The following is a 15,406-nucleotide window of genomic DNA, read 5'->3' on the forward strand; positions in this document are numbered from 1 at the left end:
GTGTGTGTTTGGGTGTGTGTGTGTGAGTGTGTGTGCACGGTTGCAGTTGTGTCTGACTGAAGATAATCAATTTATCTGATTTTTGTGGGGGTTTAAATAGGTGCTACAGGGATCCACAGACAACTGTATTTGAGAACGGAAAAAGTCAAATGGGCCGCTTTGCGTTTGAAGTTTTCCGTTTTGTGAAACATAAGAACCAAAAGATGTCCACCGTGTTTCTGCACTGTATTACAAAGCTGTGTCGAGTTGGTGACTGCGCAATACTAATGCCGGTAAACAGTCATAATGCTGAAGTATTTTTTGGTTGATAATGTATTTTATGTGCAGTAACTGAACGAGAGCACTGACTGTAATATTATTCATGGCAGATCTGTGGAAAGCGCAGGAGGAGAGACACTGTGGATGAACATGTTGTATCAGGTTCGTCCTCAGGGGATGCCGTCATAACTGCAGGGCCCATAATCACTAGGAGCGGTGAGAGCCATCCTCAGTAAATTGAATTATTAACAGTATAAAAGTAAAATCTACTTAACTCTTATGACATTGTACAATATAAAGCAGTTACATTAAAATAAACAATAAATATTGTTCAAAAGTAACGAGGGGTCTGTAAGACTTTAATGTTTCTGAAAGAACTCTCTTACGTTAACCAAGCCTTGCATTTATTTGATCAAAAATACATTTAAATAAATAAATCTTTTGTAACGTTACAAATGTTTTTACGGTCAATTTTGATCAATTTAATGCAGAAAAGTATACATTTCTTTAAAAAAGTTAACTAGTCATATTTCAAACAGCCATATAACGCACGTTTCAATTTCTGTGAGACAACATCACCTTATAATATATAATATGTTTTTAAAATATATGTTTTGAGAAACAAGAGATGCAGTCAATCTCACAGGCCTCAACATTTGGTACACAAAGCATGATAATGGTAACGATCAATGGATTATTTTTCTAAACATGACAGCTAAATCAATAACAACATGGTGTAAAAGCAAACCGTGAAAGCAGGCAAACTTATTAATTATTCATGCGCCTGTGCATGCTTGGAACACCAGCTTTGTAATGTTAAGTAGATTTCATATATTTGAAATTTACTTTTATTTTTGTACGATTTTTATTTTTGTACTTTTGTTCATTTGTACATACATTTGAATTGAGTGCGAATGTAGAATTTGCTTAAAGCTTGAGATGCAATTGATGTAGTTCAGTGTAGAATGTATTAAACCATGAAACCATTTATCACAAAAACCTCTAAAAAATACATCTCGCTTGTTTTCTGCAGATGAATCTCCAACCAACAACTCACAACTTGGTAAAATATTTCTTTAAGTAGCCTGCTAAATGTTTTTCATTAATAGTCCCCCCGCCCCACCCCACCCCACCGTGTCCTTTCTGTGAGACATCAGCTCTGTTTTCACACTGAAACAATGGACACTAGTGTCAAGTTCTGCAAATGAAATCCATGACAACTGTGGTACCCATTTACAGAACTATGTCTGATTTGGACCCCCATCCCACTCAACCCCATTCATCCCCACAACCTCTGCTGACCCCCATTCACCCCTCTCTGTGCCCCTGCAGCGAGCGGATCCTCCCAGCATCTGAATGCTGTAACCAGTGCCTTGATATCAGGTGTGGTTGTGCTGGGTGTGACGAGCCTGGGCCTCTTCATCCTCTCCCTCAGGCTGCTCAGGAAGCCCAGCCCTTCTAGACTGAGAGGGGTCTGGAACCCCAGCTTCAGATGACCATGACGTGCACTGAAATACGTCAAACAATATTTGGTCACTGCTCTCGCATGTCACAAAATTGCCATTGTGCGGCTTTGTCAAACGAGTTTTCCCTTTTGAACTATATGAATCTAATAGTGCCTTTTAAAATACCTCAGTTTGTTAACTGTATCAGGGTCTGTGATCCTATGTCTTGAAATGCAAAGCACAAATTAAATGTAGATTGTTCACATATAAATTGCAGATGATTTGCTTTATGAATTATTGTTGATCTTTTAAACTGTGTATATATATATATATATATATATATATATATATATATATAAGTGCGATGAGAAGAATAAGTGATGAAAAAATTAGAAGTCTTCCTAGTTAAATATTAGTTGGCAGCAACAGATTAGATCGAATACCACAGAAAATACTGCACAATTAATATTGATTTTTAGTACAGTTTTTGTTTATTTTTTACAAATGGAGGGACAAATCACAGTTATTTTCTATGGTAATAAACAGCATGACACAGACGCTGTTAACCTAGACAATTTAATTTGCATGATATAGTTTAAAATATAAATATATTTTATAATATATTTTTAGATGCACATTTATAGTGTTATTAAATTGATGTGCCATTATAATATTTTTTAATTAAAATTGTAAATATGTACAATCTGATGTTTTTTCCGAACAGATTTTGTCAGCTGCACATAATGGACATTTTTTAAGTGTTTTAATATAAAAATTTATTCAAACCGATGTCTTATTTCACTACTTATTGCTCATTTGTCTGCATTTATATCAGTTTTATAGATAATTTGCAACATATACCATATTTATCTCAAATCACACTCTTTTTTATTCAGCCACAAGAAATGACATTGAAAATACAACACAGACACAAACCACTCATTTCTCACAGTGCCACTTTAGATCTTCACAATCTGCATCCTTTCTCTATATAATCCCAGATTCCTGCAGGGCTTGCAGCGAGCCAAAAGCTAGAAAAATCTGATGCAGTGATTGTTTATCTCCCTTTCGTTTCTTATGCGTGTGTAACAGTCCACAGCATTGTTTTGCTAAGAGATTTCACTGAATGCGTCATGGCCAGCATCATATTATGATGAGGTCTGTAACATTTTCCATGTTTTGTGTCCTTGTCAATAGAGGAAGGCCAACACCCTACACTCTGATTTGACCCTAATTAGAAAAAGTGTCGTCCTTCCCAGGTAGCTCAGCTGACAGGTTCATGTTACAATTCCATTGGTGTTTTCTGTGAAGTGGTACCTAATTTTCACAGATTTCACATCATTAGCTGTTGATAAGAAACAAGAAAGAATCCAAAACTCTAGCATTTTCATGCAACCTTACTATTCGAAAAGCTTCAGAATTACTAAAGTATTGTTACTCCCAAAGGGATAGTTCACCCAATAATTTGCCATCATTTACTCATCCTCATGTCATTCCAAACCTGAATGACTTTCTTTCTTCTTTGAAACAGTTTAATGTTTCAACTGTTTTTTGAGAATGTAATGAAAGTCAGTGGAGGCCAGTGTTGTTTTAGATGCCATTGCATTTTACACTAAGACATTTTTCAAAATACCATATCTTTTGTGTTCCACAATGAACACCTTCATCAAATCCCTTTGACAATCATTATCACATCAATAAAGTAGGTGTGTACAAACCGTGTGATTTCATGCAGTGACCATCAAGATTTTAAGGTAACAAACCTTCTAAAAGGCATGGAAGGTCAGAGGTCAGACCGATAGATGTCCAGACAGAAGACGGGACCTCCCACATATTGTGTACTTCTACAATAGAGTTTGTATTTAGTTTATTAAATTACATGTTAATATGTTTCAGGATGTACAAGATGACAAAGACAGTGGTCATTGTTTATGGTCTAACTTTAAAGGTGATGTGTAAAGTTTCAAGGTTTGCCTCAAGGTAATGGTACCTTATCCACAAAAGTGAATTGTTCTTGAGAACTCAAGTAACCATACTGAATGGCAAATGACCTTGTTTTGGCCCAATCCTGCAGAAGTTCTCTAACGTCTCCTACACACACATACATATATAAATAACAGACTGAAGCCCGTCAGAGTTAATCCAACAGTGACTTTGAGAAGATAAAGGATCTTTAACAGCAAGGATAACTTCGAGATTTTCTCTGGGGTGCTGAGACTTATTTAACGGTCATTTTTGGACATTGATGAAGAGCAGATAGCTGGCATGGTTCTCCTCAGCCTCTTTATTTTGGGTGCGCTGGTTAAAGGCCAACTGGCTCTTACTCTTAGTGAGTGTGGGACTTCCTTCAGGCGTCCAGGTAGGCCTATTGTACTGCATGGTTTTGTCTCCAATTATTAGCCTATTGTAACTGCTTTTAAAACTAAAACAATGAATCAGTTTTAAAGGAAAGACATTAGGGAGCTTGTTTTTGTGTTACAGCGTACACCGACATCTCAGTGTATTGCGGGACCCAGTCTATAAATTTGGCCATCCAGGTTTGCCCGGTCATTTACACTGGATATAACGAGAGTCTGTTGGTTCTGAATCAAATCAAAAATGATCCGTTGTGTCGCGGAACGCTGGATGCGACCGCGAATCCTCCGGTCGTGCGCTTCAACTTCCCGCTGAGACAATTAGACGCCTGCGGCAGCATCTTCCGCGTGAGTATTACTGCATCTTAAACTATATTCACACTGAATAAGTATTCTCTAATTAAAAACAGCTTAAAGCAAACGTATCTTTCGCTCTGGCCTGTTAAAAAGTGCCTCCAGCCAGCAAAGTAGCGAGGTTAACAACAGGGGTCAGTGTTACTCATTGACAGCATATTGAAAAGTATTTAAAAACCGCAAAAAAAAAAAAAAAAAGATAATTAGTTCCCCCCATTTTCCCTGTATTTTGTAACCTTTCTCTGCAAGTCTAATTATTTTCATTGTCTTAATTTGTAGACCACCAGCGCTCCAGGGACAGGGATCTTCTCGGACTTCTCTAACATCCAGACGGTGAACATCAGTGGGGTGATCAGATCTTTTGACCCCACAATAGGAACAGTGACCTACAACGCCGAGCTGAGTTATTTTTACTCCTGTGCATATCCTCTCGAGTACCTGATCAACAATACACAAGTTGATGTGTAAGCTCTTTTAACTCTCTTAATAGATTAATTCTGCTGAAATTTAAAAAAAAATCTTAAACCAGCCTAAGCTGGTTGGTCTTAGAGTTTTAAGGAACTTTTGGACTGGCCCATGTTCTGGCTTACCGTTTTAAATCAACGAGGATGAATTTAATTGGTCAAAAGTGAGTGTAAAGACATACTGTTATAAAAGATTTCTAATAAATGCTTTTCTTTTGAACTTTCTAGTCATCAAAAAATCCTGAATGAAAAATGTATCACGATTTCCACAAAAACTGTTTTCACTGATGATGATGATAATGATAATAATAATAAACATTTATTGAGCACCAAATCAGTGTATTAGAATGACTTCTGAAGGATCATGTGACACTGAAGACTGGAATAATGAAGCTTTGCCAATACAGGAATAAATAAAATGTTCAAATATATTAAATTAGAAAATTATCATTTTAAATTGCTGTCATATTTCAAAATGTCACTATTTTACTGTATTTTTGATACAGTAGTTAACAGTAGTTTGAACACTAGTGTAGAGTGTGCAGCTTGTTGACATTCTTAACTGAGTAGTGTATAATTATTTCCATGGGCTCTAACTGTGTATCATTTGAAATGTCTAACCTTTGCCTCCCTCTTCAGGTCATCCTCCTCCATTGCAGTGATTGACAACAATGGTAGCTTCATCAGCACTTTAAGCATGCAGCTCTTCAAAGTAAATACACAACGAGGGAAAAAGTTTCCAAAATCTAAAGCTTTTTCTATGCTATGTCATACTGTGTCCAAAACGTCATATTTGAATTGTGTCTCTAGGATATAAACTACACAACTCCACTCGTTATCCCTGCTCTTGGTGTTGAGCTCAGAACCAGAATCTACGTGCAAGTCATTGCAGCAAACTTGACTTCACAGTGAGTAACATTTGCTGATGCTTCTTCTAAGATATGCCTCCATTAGTTAATGTAGAAAATGACCGATTCTGTCCTCTACAGGTATCATGTTCTGCTGGATCGATGCTATGCCTCCATCTCAGCCTTACCCTCAAATTCAACCTTTTTCAACCTCTTTGTCCCGTAAGTCTAAAAAAAGGGAAATGTCAGGAAAGTCATGTTAAAAATAACATTTATAATATAATATCATTTCTTTTATATTTTACTTATTTCTATATTTATATTAAATTAATGTAATATAATTAATACAACTAATCTAATATAATAAAATATAATATATTGGAATAAGAAATGTTGTTTTTGAGTCTCTAGAAGGTTATTTTTAAAACAGAGCCACAAAGCCATGAAATTCGTCATCTAATTTATTTTATATATACTGTATTTATACTAAGAATAATAAATACATAATATAACAAAATAAAACATTTTAAAGAATATTTCATCAATTTAAATAGTTGTTTTAATCTATAAAATTATTTAAATACTCACGAGTAAACCATGGAAATTAATTGGTTGTCTAATTTATTTTCTTTTTTTATTCATACTAAATAACATAAATAAAAATTCAATTCAATTCAAATAAAAATATGATCATTTAAATAATATTTCATCAATTAGAAATTGTTGTTTTAGAGTCTCTACAGAATTATTTTATAAACTCAACAAAGCCATGGAAAGTCATTTTGTCATACTTAAAAATTCTCCTTCTCTTCTTTTCTTAAAGGTGCTCTCAGGATCAGTTTACCACCGTGTCGGAGAACGGAAACAGTCAGAAGGCTCGCTTTAATTTCCCGGCCTTCCGCTTTATTGAGCAGCAGAACCAGACCATTTCCACCTACTACCTCCACTGCATCACCAGGCTTTGTGAAACCAGCACCTGCGCCCAGTTCAAGGTACCACGCGCTTTTCAAACTGGCCTATCAGACTACAAGAGTCGGGGTCTTAACTGAATGAGCGTGCTTTATTGTTTAACTCTCATCCGTTTTCAATGATCAGCAATGCAACAGGAGGAGGAGACGGGATATACAGACGACGACAATTAAAGATGGCCTCTCAGACACCACCCTCATCACCTCAGGACCTATTAGGACTAAAGCAGAAAACCGTATGGCGCTTTCCACCTCGCTATCCTTCTCATAATATATGATACTAATCGAAAAAAGCATTTGATATAGTCCAAGTTATTTCGAGATGCATAAATGTAGCTAAATAATAACTGCATATTGTTCTTTCTTTCAGCTCTCACCACTAAGGAAGAAGGTAAGCCTCCCTCATCAATGTGATTCATTTACAGAAGAATGCCAGAAAATTTGGTAATAACATGCTGTCCCTTGTATTCCTGTACAGCCGTGAGCAGCGCACAGAAGGACAGTGGTAATGGGGCGTCCGTAGGACTGGGCATCGCACTGGCCGTCCTCGTCATTGTGGGCACCGTTGCTGCCCTCATGGCCGTGTCGTTTTACCGCAAACTCAAGATGTTGCGTTAACTTCCCGTGATCCCAGAGCTCTTTTTGTGTAGGACTAATACAACAGCACTGGTGGAGGTGGGAACTGGGGATCCATATTATTAATATCTGACCTTTTAAATTAAAAAGCTTTGTCGGCATATACAGCACGATTGTCATTTGAAATGCAAATATTGCGACCAAAAAAATATTTTAATATATAATAACTTATATACTTAAGGCACAAATGTTGAAATGCGCAACATTTTATTTTAAAGTTAACATGTACAGAGTGCATTTGGTGTGAGAAAGAGGATTACAACGGGAGCAATGCTTGTGTATCGACAGTGGTTTTAAAAGGATATTTGTGCAGATAGAGCATTTTATCCATTTAAAACTGCTTTGCAATTTATTGTAATGGATTTGTGCTCAAGCTGTGCCACATTAAAGCAAGATTTAAGGCTTTAGGATTGACAGCGTTGTGAAAGAACAGGTGAAAGAAAACATTTCATAAAGTTATTACAGCTGCATGAAGCGCCTCGCTTTGATTTAGCGAACTTGTATCTTATTAACGAGGAAGGAGGAATGTTTCATTTTGGAAAAGGGATTATAAGAATGCCTATTTTATTTCAGATGCTTCAGCATATGCAATATATTACAAATTCAGACAGTTCTTTTGTGAATCATGTTTGTTTTTATTTTTTGTGTTTGTATTTTTATTGCATGCAAATGCCATTAATAAAGTCTTGTAGGGTTGTGAGAACAGTCTCGATTTCCTCTCCTGTTAAAACGCAGTAACCACTAGGGGGAGCCTCACCATTGTTTGAAAAAAACACATTGGCTAGAATGTTTTAGACTTTAACGTTTCTTTATGGTTGTCTTACAGTTAATTTGACAGAGCACTGTTTTAGGAGATTTTTTTATAGTTTTATTGCTGCCCCACTCCAGAGTCAAAACAAAAGTGGAGTCTCAAAAGTAGCCTACATTACCTGTTACTAACATAGGGCCAACACGTTATTCAAAATTTGTATTCTTCTATTATCTTTATTTTGGATACATTATTTTGCAACGTGGAACAAGGATGCCACATTTTAAGCATTCTGCGTGAGACTCTGAATTATTCTCACGCAGTGAAAAAAAAACAAACATCGCGGAACAAAGAAACTGATAACGCGCCAATAGACAAGATGAGTCCAACCAGCCCTGTCGCGGAAGTAAGCCCTTTTCTATGAATGTGAGAGACAGTACACTATTTGCATTTCAAACTAATGTTTTTATGATTACGACAATTAATTAAAATGATATGGTAAGAAATAGCAATACAACGAGAACAACTGGAAGCAGATGACACCGGAAGCCTCGCCAGTGTTGCCAGCTAATTTTCAGGGGAAGTTGCTAAAGGAAGATTGATTTGTTGCTAAAAGTTGCTAAATGACGCGATGTCATTGCGCGGTGACGTCATTGCGCAATCACGAGGCAAAATTGTGTCACTGCATCAAATCTCAGCAAAAAAATTTTTTTTTTTTTTAATATGTTAATTTAGATGTGTTTATAAAATAATATAAATGCATAATATAATATTAAAATATAAATAACTAATTTTAAATACAACATTGAATTATTTCACACTTTCACATTTTTTAACAATTACAATTTAAATTTATTTTTATTAGCTAGTAAACTAGTAAAACTACTCATTCTGAACAATTATAGATCTAAGCAGTGTATTAGTAGTTCGTATGCTACACTAAGAAAAGTCTGTAAAAATAGGGCAAAATCTATTAATATGAAGGAATTTTCCATAATTATTATTCACACGTTTTTTTACCTACATTTTAAATTACGCATTGTATTTTGTGTTTTCGGGTTATGGATAATGTGCTGGAAAATTACTACATTTTTCATTTTTCTATATATTTTTCTTGATCAACTGATCAACAATCTCAAGTACAAGCTACTAACAAGGTGTATCATAAATGAACAATTATTCAATTATTATTATTATATTAAACAATTGCTAATAGCAGCTAACTTAATTCATGTGAATTGTGTACTGTTAGGCACCTTTGGTTTCCTCTTTGTGTAATTTAGATGGAAAATGTGTGCCTTTTTTATCGTTTGAGTCACTTATCAAAATTTGCTAAATGTTGCCAAATAAATTTTTAAAAATAGCTAAATTTGTTGCTAGGTGCTTTTGGAAGAAAAAGTTGCTAGGGTAGTCTGAAAAGTTGCTAAATCTAGCAACAGAATTGCTAAATTGGCAACACTGAGCCTCGCACATTCAAAGATAAACTGGCCACGCCTGCCATATAACCACCTTTATTAAGCATATATAAAAAAGTAAATACAGATGAATACTTTTTTTTTTTACAGTCTATGGATGAATACATCTCACAAGATATGTTACCAACAACAACAATATAACGAGTAGGCCTAAACAACTATGGTAAACAACAAAACAGGAAAATAAGAAACAATGAGCAAGGGGTAGCATAACATTTACAATAAATTACACTTGAATTAAATAAAATTAATTAATTTAATTCAATTAAATAAATAAAAAATAAGTTAAATCATTGCGGTGGAGAATTGTAGTAGCCTAGGCTAACAATAGGGACAGTAGTACAAAGCTAAAAACTCTTGTAATTTATTAATTGATTATAGAATTGCATTTTGCAAATAGATACAAAATGTTAAGTGTATAGGCATAGGCTATTGCGGCGTTTAGATAAACTGTGCTAGGGTGTGCCAAAATGATTATGGTAAAGCCTCAGATTATGTGTAGGCTACTTGAGTAACAAAACTAAAATCTCTGCATCTTGTTTTCGGTTCTTATTACAAATATGACCATATTTACGCAATTGGAAAATGCTTTGGCGATTTCCTTTTCAGATTATTATGTTAGCGAGGAGTATTGTTTGATAATTGATGCCTGTGTAAGCATAGCTCTTGTTTCAGATGAAAGCACTTTAGTCATATTCTAATAACTGGAGGTGCTTTCATATGTCCTGCAGTGTTGTACCAGTACACAAACTGTACCAACTCTCTATTCACTCTGAATAAACAGATAAATTAGTCTAATGTTTGTTCATACAGCATATCCCCTCAAATTAATTCACAGTTAGTACAGTAAGATATATTAGAGTGATATTAAGGATGTCTTGCTGTAATGTCAGAGCCACAGCAAATTAAAAATTTACATGCTGCTAAGTAGGTCATGATAAATGCATAGAAAAAATGACTTTCATTATATGGTGATGAGGATATTAATACAATATGAGGAGGGACAGTGGGATATGAGAAGTAAATATGCCAGTCCTCCAGTGGGTAAATCTCGAATTGTGTGTGAGTGAGGTTGTCATCAGGAGCAATACCTAAGAAATGTTCTCGTCTGGTGAGATGAGGCCAGGCAGAGGATCTTTAGAGGATGCGGGCGACCTTATTAGTTAGAAAGAATGATGACTTCATTTCAATTGCAACGCAATGTGCTAATTGCAATGGCTAAAAGTAATATGTGAGCGGTGATTTATTGTGTCGTAATGGAATTATCTATGATGCAATTTCATGTAATGTTAAATTGCATGGCAGGGTTAAGCTAATTAATGGAGAAGATATATTTAAAATAGACAAGTGGTGTCATTTTGTGAGATGGAGTTTGCAAGAAATTACCAGACAGGAAAGGAATCATGAAACATTGATGCACTGTACCATATCCAGACAGATGGGCCTATCTGCCGCTGTCTGTCTCTGGAGACTGTGGATAAAACATTAGCAGTGAATGAAACACTCAGTCTATTAGATACTGTGTAATATTGCTATGATGTTGGGATAAGCTTCTTTTTTTTTAGCAAGATAATGGCAATTGTTTTGTTCTGAGTATGAGGAAATTAGAAAATCAGCTGCTGGAAAATTAACTCATATATTTTAACCAAACAAAACATTAAGGGCCAAATCCCCAGACGAAGAGCCCTAGACTAAATAACAATGTGAATGAAGAGTCCTCTCTGAAAACAGCCTTTAATTTAAGACCAAGGTTAATCTGTTTGAGAAACCAATGCTGATGGTATCAAAAGTTTACCAGTTCCCTTTCAAGGGAACTTCAAACTGCGTTCTCGAGGGGTCGCTATGGGGCACGCCTCGTTGTGACCCGTGTCTGAAGCATACATTGAAAAAACACCAACAACACGTTGGCCGGCGACAGCCATGACGTCACTACCGGTGCGACTATAGTATAAATAGGCGCCGGGAGAACACATCATCCTCTTCTTCATCTTCACTGACTGTTTTGTTTGAAGCATGCATTTCTGTGGTAAGAGCGATCTCTATTGATATCATTATGGCGAGCACTAGCAAAGCGTTTAGAGGATGTGTGCATCCATGTCGTCGTTATTTGACATCTGATGACACACACGATCTATGCGTTGTTTGTTTGGGCAAAGAGCACGCACGCGATGTCCTCGAGGGGGCAGTCAGCGTGCACTGCGAGCGTTTTCCAATGAAAAAGCTCCGCTCTCTTTTGTCTTCAAGGAAAGAGGGGCAGCCATCTGCTTCCCGCGATTCAGGACCCGCCGCTACTGAGGCACGGAAGGGAATGAGCTCGTGGGGATCGCAGGTGGATCTGGCCGATGAGTTTAAAGAGGGGTTTTCCCTCTCGCGATTGTCGGCTGTGGACGAGAGTGAGCCTCCGGAGGATGATGTTATTTCATTAACATCGTCTGATCCAGGGGCCAGTGCTCTGCTGGGTTCAGCCCAGGAAGAGCAGGAAATGTCTGAGGAGGGTGAAGAAGCTGAGGCTGAGCCTTCCCAATCCTCCTGCCCTGCGTATAATGAGCTTTTGGAAGTTATGGATCGCGCCACAGCGAGGCTTGACTTGACGTGGAAGCGGGCAAAGAAAGTGACGTCGCGAGGTCGTCTCGATGAGTGTTATCTTTCTGGCCATAACCCTCCAGCTCAGGTGAGCCTTCCTTTTATTCCTGATCTCCATACAGAGATCGAGAAGGAATGGAAGAGGTCGTTTTCCTCACGCATCCATCGATTCCAGCATACGAGTTATGCCAACATCGAGGGGAGTATTTAATGCGCTGGTGGTTGTGTGTATAATCCATCTGCTTGCTTTCTTTGCAGTGTTCTCCGGGACCTGTGTGTTTCTGTCCTTCTTCTAGGGTAGGTCCTCGGTGAGCACGCCCCTCTGTTGAATTCAGAAACCGGGTGCTCGACTTGCAGTGTTTACTTCACTCGTCGATATGGTGTCCAGCCGGTATGATAGCTCTGGTTCCGGCTTCATGCTTCCTGGATCATGCAGCCAGGTCACAGGCTTCTGCGGGAGCCTTCTTTACCATCAGGCCCCCGGCACGGCACTGCAAAATTTCCTGGACGTCCGGGCTGGGCTTATGCTTTCAGGCTGCCCTGTCTGGTCTACCGTATCTAGGTCGCCCTGAGGGGCCTCCCGATCACCAGGATATACCCTCTTGCTGAGGCATCGAGTGGGAAGTATAGGTGGCATTTGCGAGAATCTTCTTGTGTATGCTGTCCCAGGCAGTGCTCCCCTCGCCTTAGAGGGTTGTATTTGAGCTTGCCTCTCCCGTTTGGCTCAGTACTTCTGGGTATCTGTGAACAGATGCTTGGGAAGCTCTTAAATCCATGCTATGGTAAGTGCACACGCTAAGCTTTGTGCACTTTCTGAAATCCACATGGTGGTAAGTGTGCACGCTGAACACTTTGCGCACTTTCTAAAATCCACATAGTGGTAAGTGGGCACGCTGAGTACTTTGCTCACTTTCTAAAATTCACATAGTGGTAAGTGTGCACGTTATACTTTGCGCACTTTTCTGAAATCCTGTATGGTAAGGGTTACGCGTTATTAGCCTCGTTCCCTTTCTCTGAGTTGGTTTAGACCCGGTGCCTGGGGGCTCCACTCAACCAGTGTGTCTCTGTTGACACACTTTTGAAGCATCGCTCCCCTCACCATTGAGGGTTATTGTGAGCTTGGTGCTTTCTTTCGAGCGTTTGAATTCTCTCCCTTTCTGAGGAGTTGGATTCCTCGCTCCGTGGGCTGTTCTCGTGGTAGTGTTTAGCAGTGCTCCCCTTTCATCAAAGGGTTACCTATGAGCCCGCTACTCCTTTCTGAATTCGGAGTTCACCTCTCACGTGAGAGTTCAGTTCTGTTTTCCCAGAGCACCTGGAACCAGCAGCATCAGGCGAACTAGGCCCTTCCTCCGCCTCTCGGATGCGCCGAGTTTTTTGGCTAGCTTGCAGTACGCTTACCCTTCTGATTTCTAACGATCGTGCTGTAGGTCGAGCCCCCTCTCGATTGAGAGCTGGGTGTTGTGCTCCCTCAGCTAAGGTAACTTACTGCTAGCCGTTCCAGCATTGGAACATGCTGTAGGTCGAGCCCCCTCTCGATTGAGAGCTGGGTGTTGTGCTCCCTCAGCTAAGGTAACTTACTGCTAGCCGTTCCAGCATTGGAACATGCTGTAGGTCGAGCCCCCTCTCGATTGAGAGCTGGGTGTTGTGCTCCCTCAGCTAAGGTAACTTACTGCTAGCCGTTCCAGCATTGGAACATGCTGTAGGTCGAGCCCCCTCTCGATTGAGAGCTGGGTGTTTGCTCCCTCAGCTAGAGATTTACTGCTAGCCACTCCAGCATTATACCTTAGATCGAGTTGATGACTTCTCAAACGTAGTGTTTTGGGATGAACCATTTCCATCTATGGGCTGCTCTTTCAAAGTGCCACAAGGGCCCCTTAGAACGGTATTTTTAAATCCATGTTATGGTAAGTGTGCACGTGAAGTCTTTGTACACTTTCTAAAATCCACACATCTGCACGAAACAAAAACAGCAGGTCTGAATGAGACACACTCTCTGACAGCAGGTGGCGCCTATGAACAGGGTTGCCAGGTTTTCGCAATAAAACTAGTCCAATCATATTTCGAGGGGGGTTCCCCTGTAAAAAAATCGCATCGTAATCGTAAAATACACGTTTTTCGGTGGGGATCTTCCAGTAAAATTCACATTCCAGGGGCTAAATATCACGTTATTGGCTTCAAATAACCTGAGACGTTCTTAAAACACTTGTAAAGTTTTTTTTAACCATTTTTCTTACCAAAGACTCTTTTTCTTTGTTTTTCCTGTTAAATGCACATGCTCCTGTTGTTCTGCTCAAATGATGAATATGAGCAGCTTTTGCTTTAGATTTTGAGAGAACAGCAGCTTTAAATTTGGTTGTTGTCATGACAGAGCATATATTTTATCATTTTTAATTTCACATTTCTATTCATATGTTTAAGTTCCTGAGTGCATATATATTTATAATGTCAGATTTAAAACATTAATTTTATGACATTACTGTTCACTACTGTGGTCAGTAAGATTTTTAATGTTTTTGAAATAAATCTCTTTTTCTGCATTTATTTGATAAAAATATTGTAATATTGTGAAATATATTTTCAATTTAATAAAAAACTGTTTACTATTTTAATGTTTTTTGAGTATTAAATACATGCCAGTCTTCTGTGTCACATGATGAATCAGAAATCATTATAATATGCTGATGTGTTGCTAATTTTTTATTATCATCAATGTTGAAAACAGTTGTGCTGCCTCATATTATTGTGGAAAGAACGATACATTTTTTTCAGAATTCTTTGATGAATGTAAAGTTTAAAAACTGCATTTATTTGAAATAAAAATCTTTTGTAACATTATAAATGACTTTACTGTCACTTTTGATCTATTTAATGCATCCTTGCTGAACAAAATAATTAATTTACTTAAAAAAATAAATAAATAAAACATCTTACTGACCCCAAACTTTTGAATGGTAGTATAATTTCTGCAATTGTAATTTTTGTGTAAATGCATTTATGTGCCTCTGAGCAGCATGTGTGTAAAAATGTACCTTTTCATGGAGAAAGACCTTTTACAACATTAAAAATGCACCACATGTTTTTTATTTTTTATTTTGATGGCTAGGTTACTAATGAAACTTATTTTTTAAATATTGCAATTACAATTAGATATTGCAAAACAACTGTGAAGAAGAAATGTACAAAGCTGTATAAAAAAAAACTGGTTTTGTTCAAGGAGTTGTGTAACTCTATAGACACTCACAGGCTTGAAACATGAAATCATGTTTATCGTCA

General features: G+C 37.7%; 2 protein-coding genes across 2 annotated transcripts in view; both read left to right on the top strand.

Annotated features, from left to right (window-relative positions):
* LOC107662750 (zona pellucida-like domain-containing protein 1) overlaps positions 1-1,754 on the top strand; it is a 6,043-nt gene extending 4,289 nt beyond the window's left edge. The window contains exons 7-10 of the mRNA XM_016452830.1: positions 101-272; positions 369-474; positions 1,292-1,321; positions 1,591-1,754. Coding sequence (XP_016308316.1) covers positions 101-272; positions 369-474; positions 1,292-1,321; positions 1,591-1,754 — 472 coding nt within the window. The remainder of the gene's footprint in view (positions 1-100; positions 273-368; positions 475-1,291; positions 1,322-1,590) is intronic.
* A 2,107-nt stretch (positions 1,755-3,861) lies between these two features.
* LOC107662759 (zona pellucida-like domain-containing protein 1) lies at positions 3,862-8,027 on the top strand. Its single transcript, XM_016452838.1, has 10 exons — positions 3,862-4,062; positions 4,185-4,405; positions 4,691-4,875; positions 5,515-5,587; positions 5,686-5,783; positions 5,865-5,945; positions 6,547-6,715; positions 6,819-6,927; positions 7,062-7,082; positions 7,170-8,027. The coding sequence occupies exons 1-10, from the start codon at positions 3,969-3,971 to the stop codon at positions 7,307-7,309; spliced, it is 1,191 nt and encodes a 396-aa protein (XP_016308324.1). The 5' UTR covers positions 3,862-3,968; the 3' UTR covers positions 7,310-8,027.
* Positions 8,028-15,406: the final 7,379 nt, after the last annotated feature.

The sequence above is a fragment of the Sinocyclocheilus anshuiensis genome, unplaced genomic scaffold, assembly GCF_001515605.1.
Source record: "Sinocyclocheilus anshuiensis isolate Anshui unplaced genomic scaffold, SAMN03320099.WGS_v1.1 scaffold1144, whole genome shotgun sequence".
NCBI lineage: Eukaryota > Metazoa > Chordata > Actinopteri > Cypriniformes > Cyprinidae > Sinocyclocheilus > Sinocyclocheilus anshuiensis.

Bases quoted from the DNA above. Each gene is read 5' to 3' on its own strand.
- LOC107662759 (XM_016452838.1), top strand. From the start codon at position 3,969: ATGGTTCTCCTCAGCCTCTTTATTTTGGGTGCGCTGGTTAAAGGCCAA. The intron at 4,063-4,184 runs GTAGGCCTATTG...TTTGTGTTACAG, and splicing joins GACTTCCTTCAGGCGTCCAG to CGTACACCGACATCTCAGTG. The intron at 6,928-7,061 runs GTATGGCGCTTT...TCTTTCTTTCAG, and splicing joins TAGGACTAAAGCAGAAAACC to CTCTCACCACTAAGGAAGAA.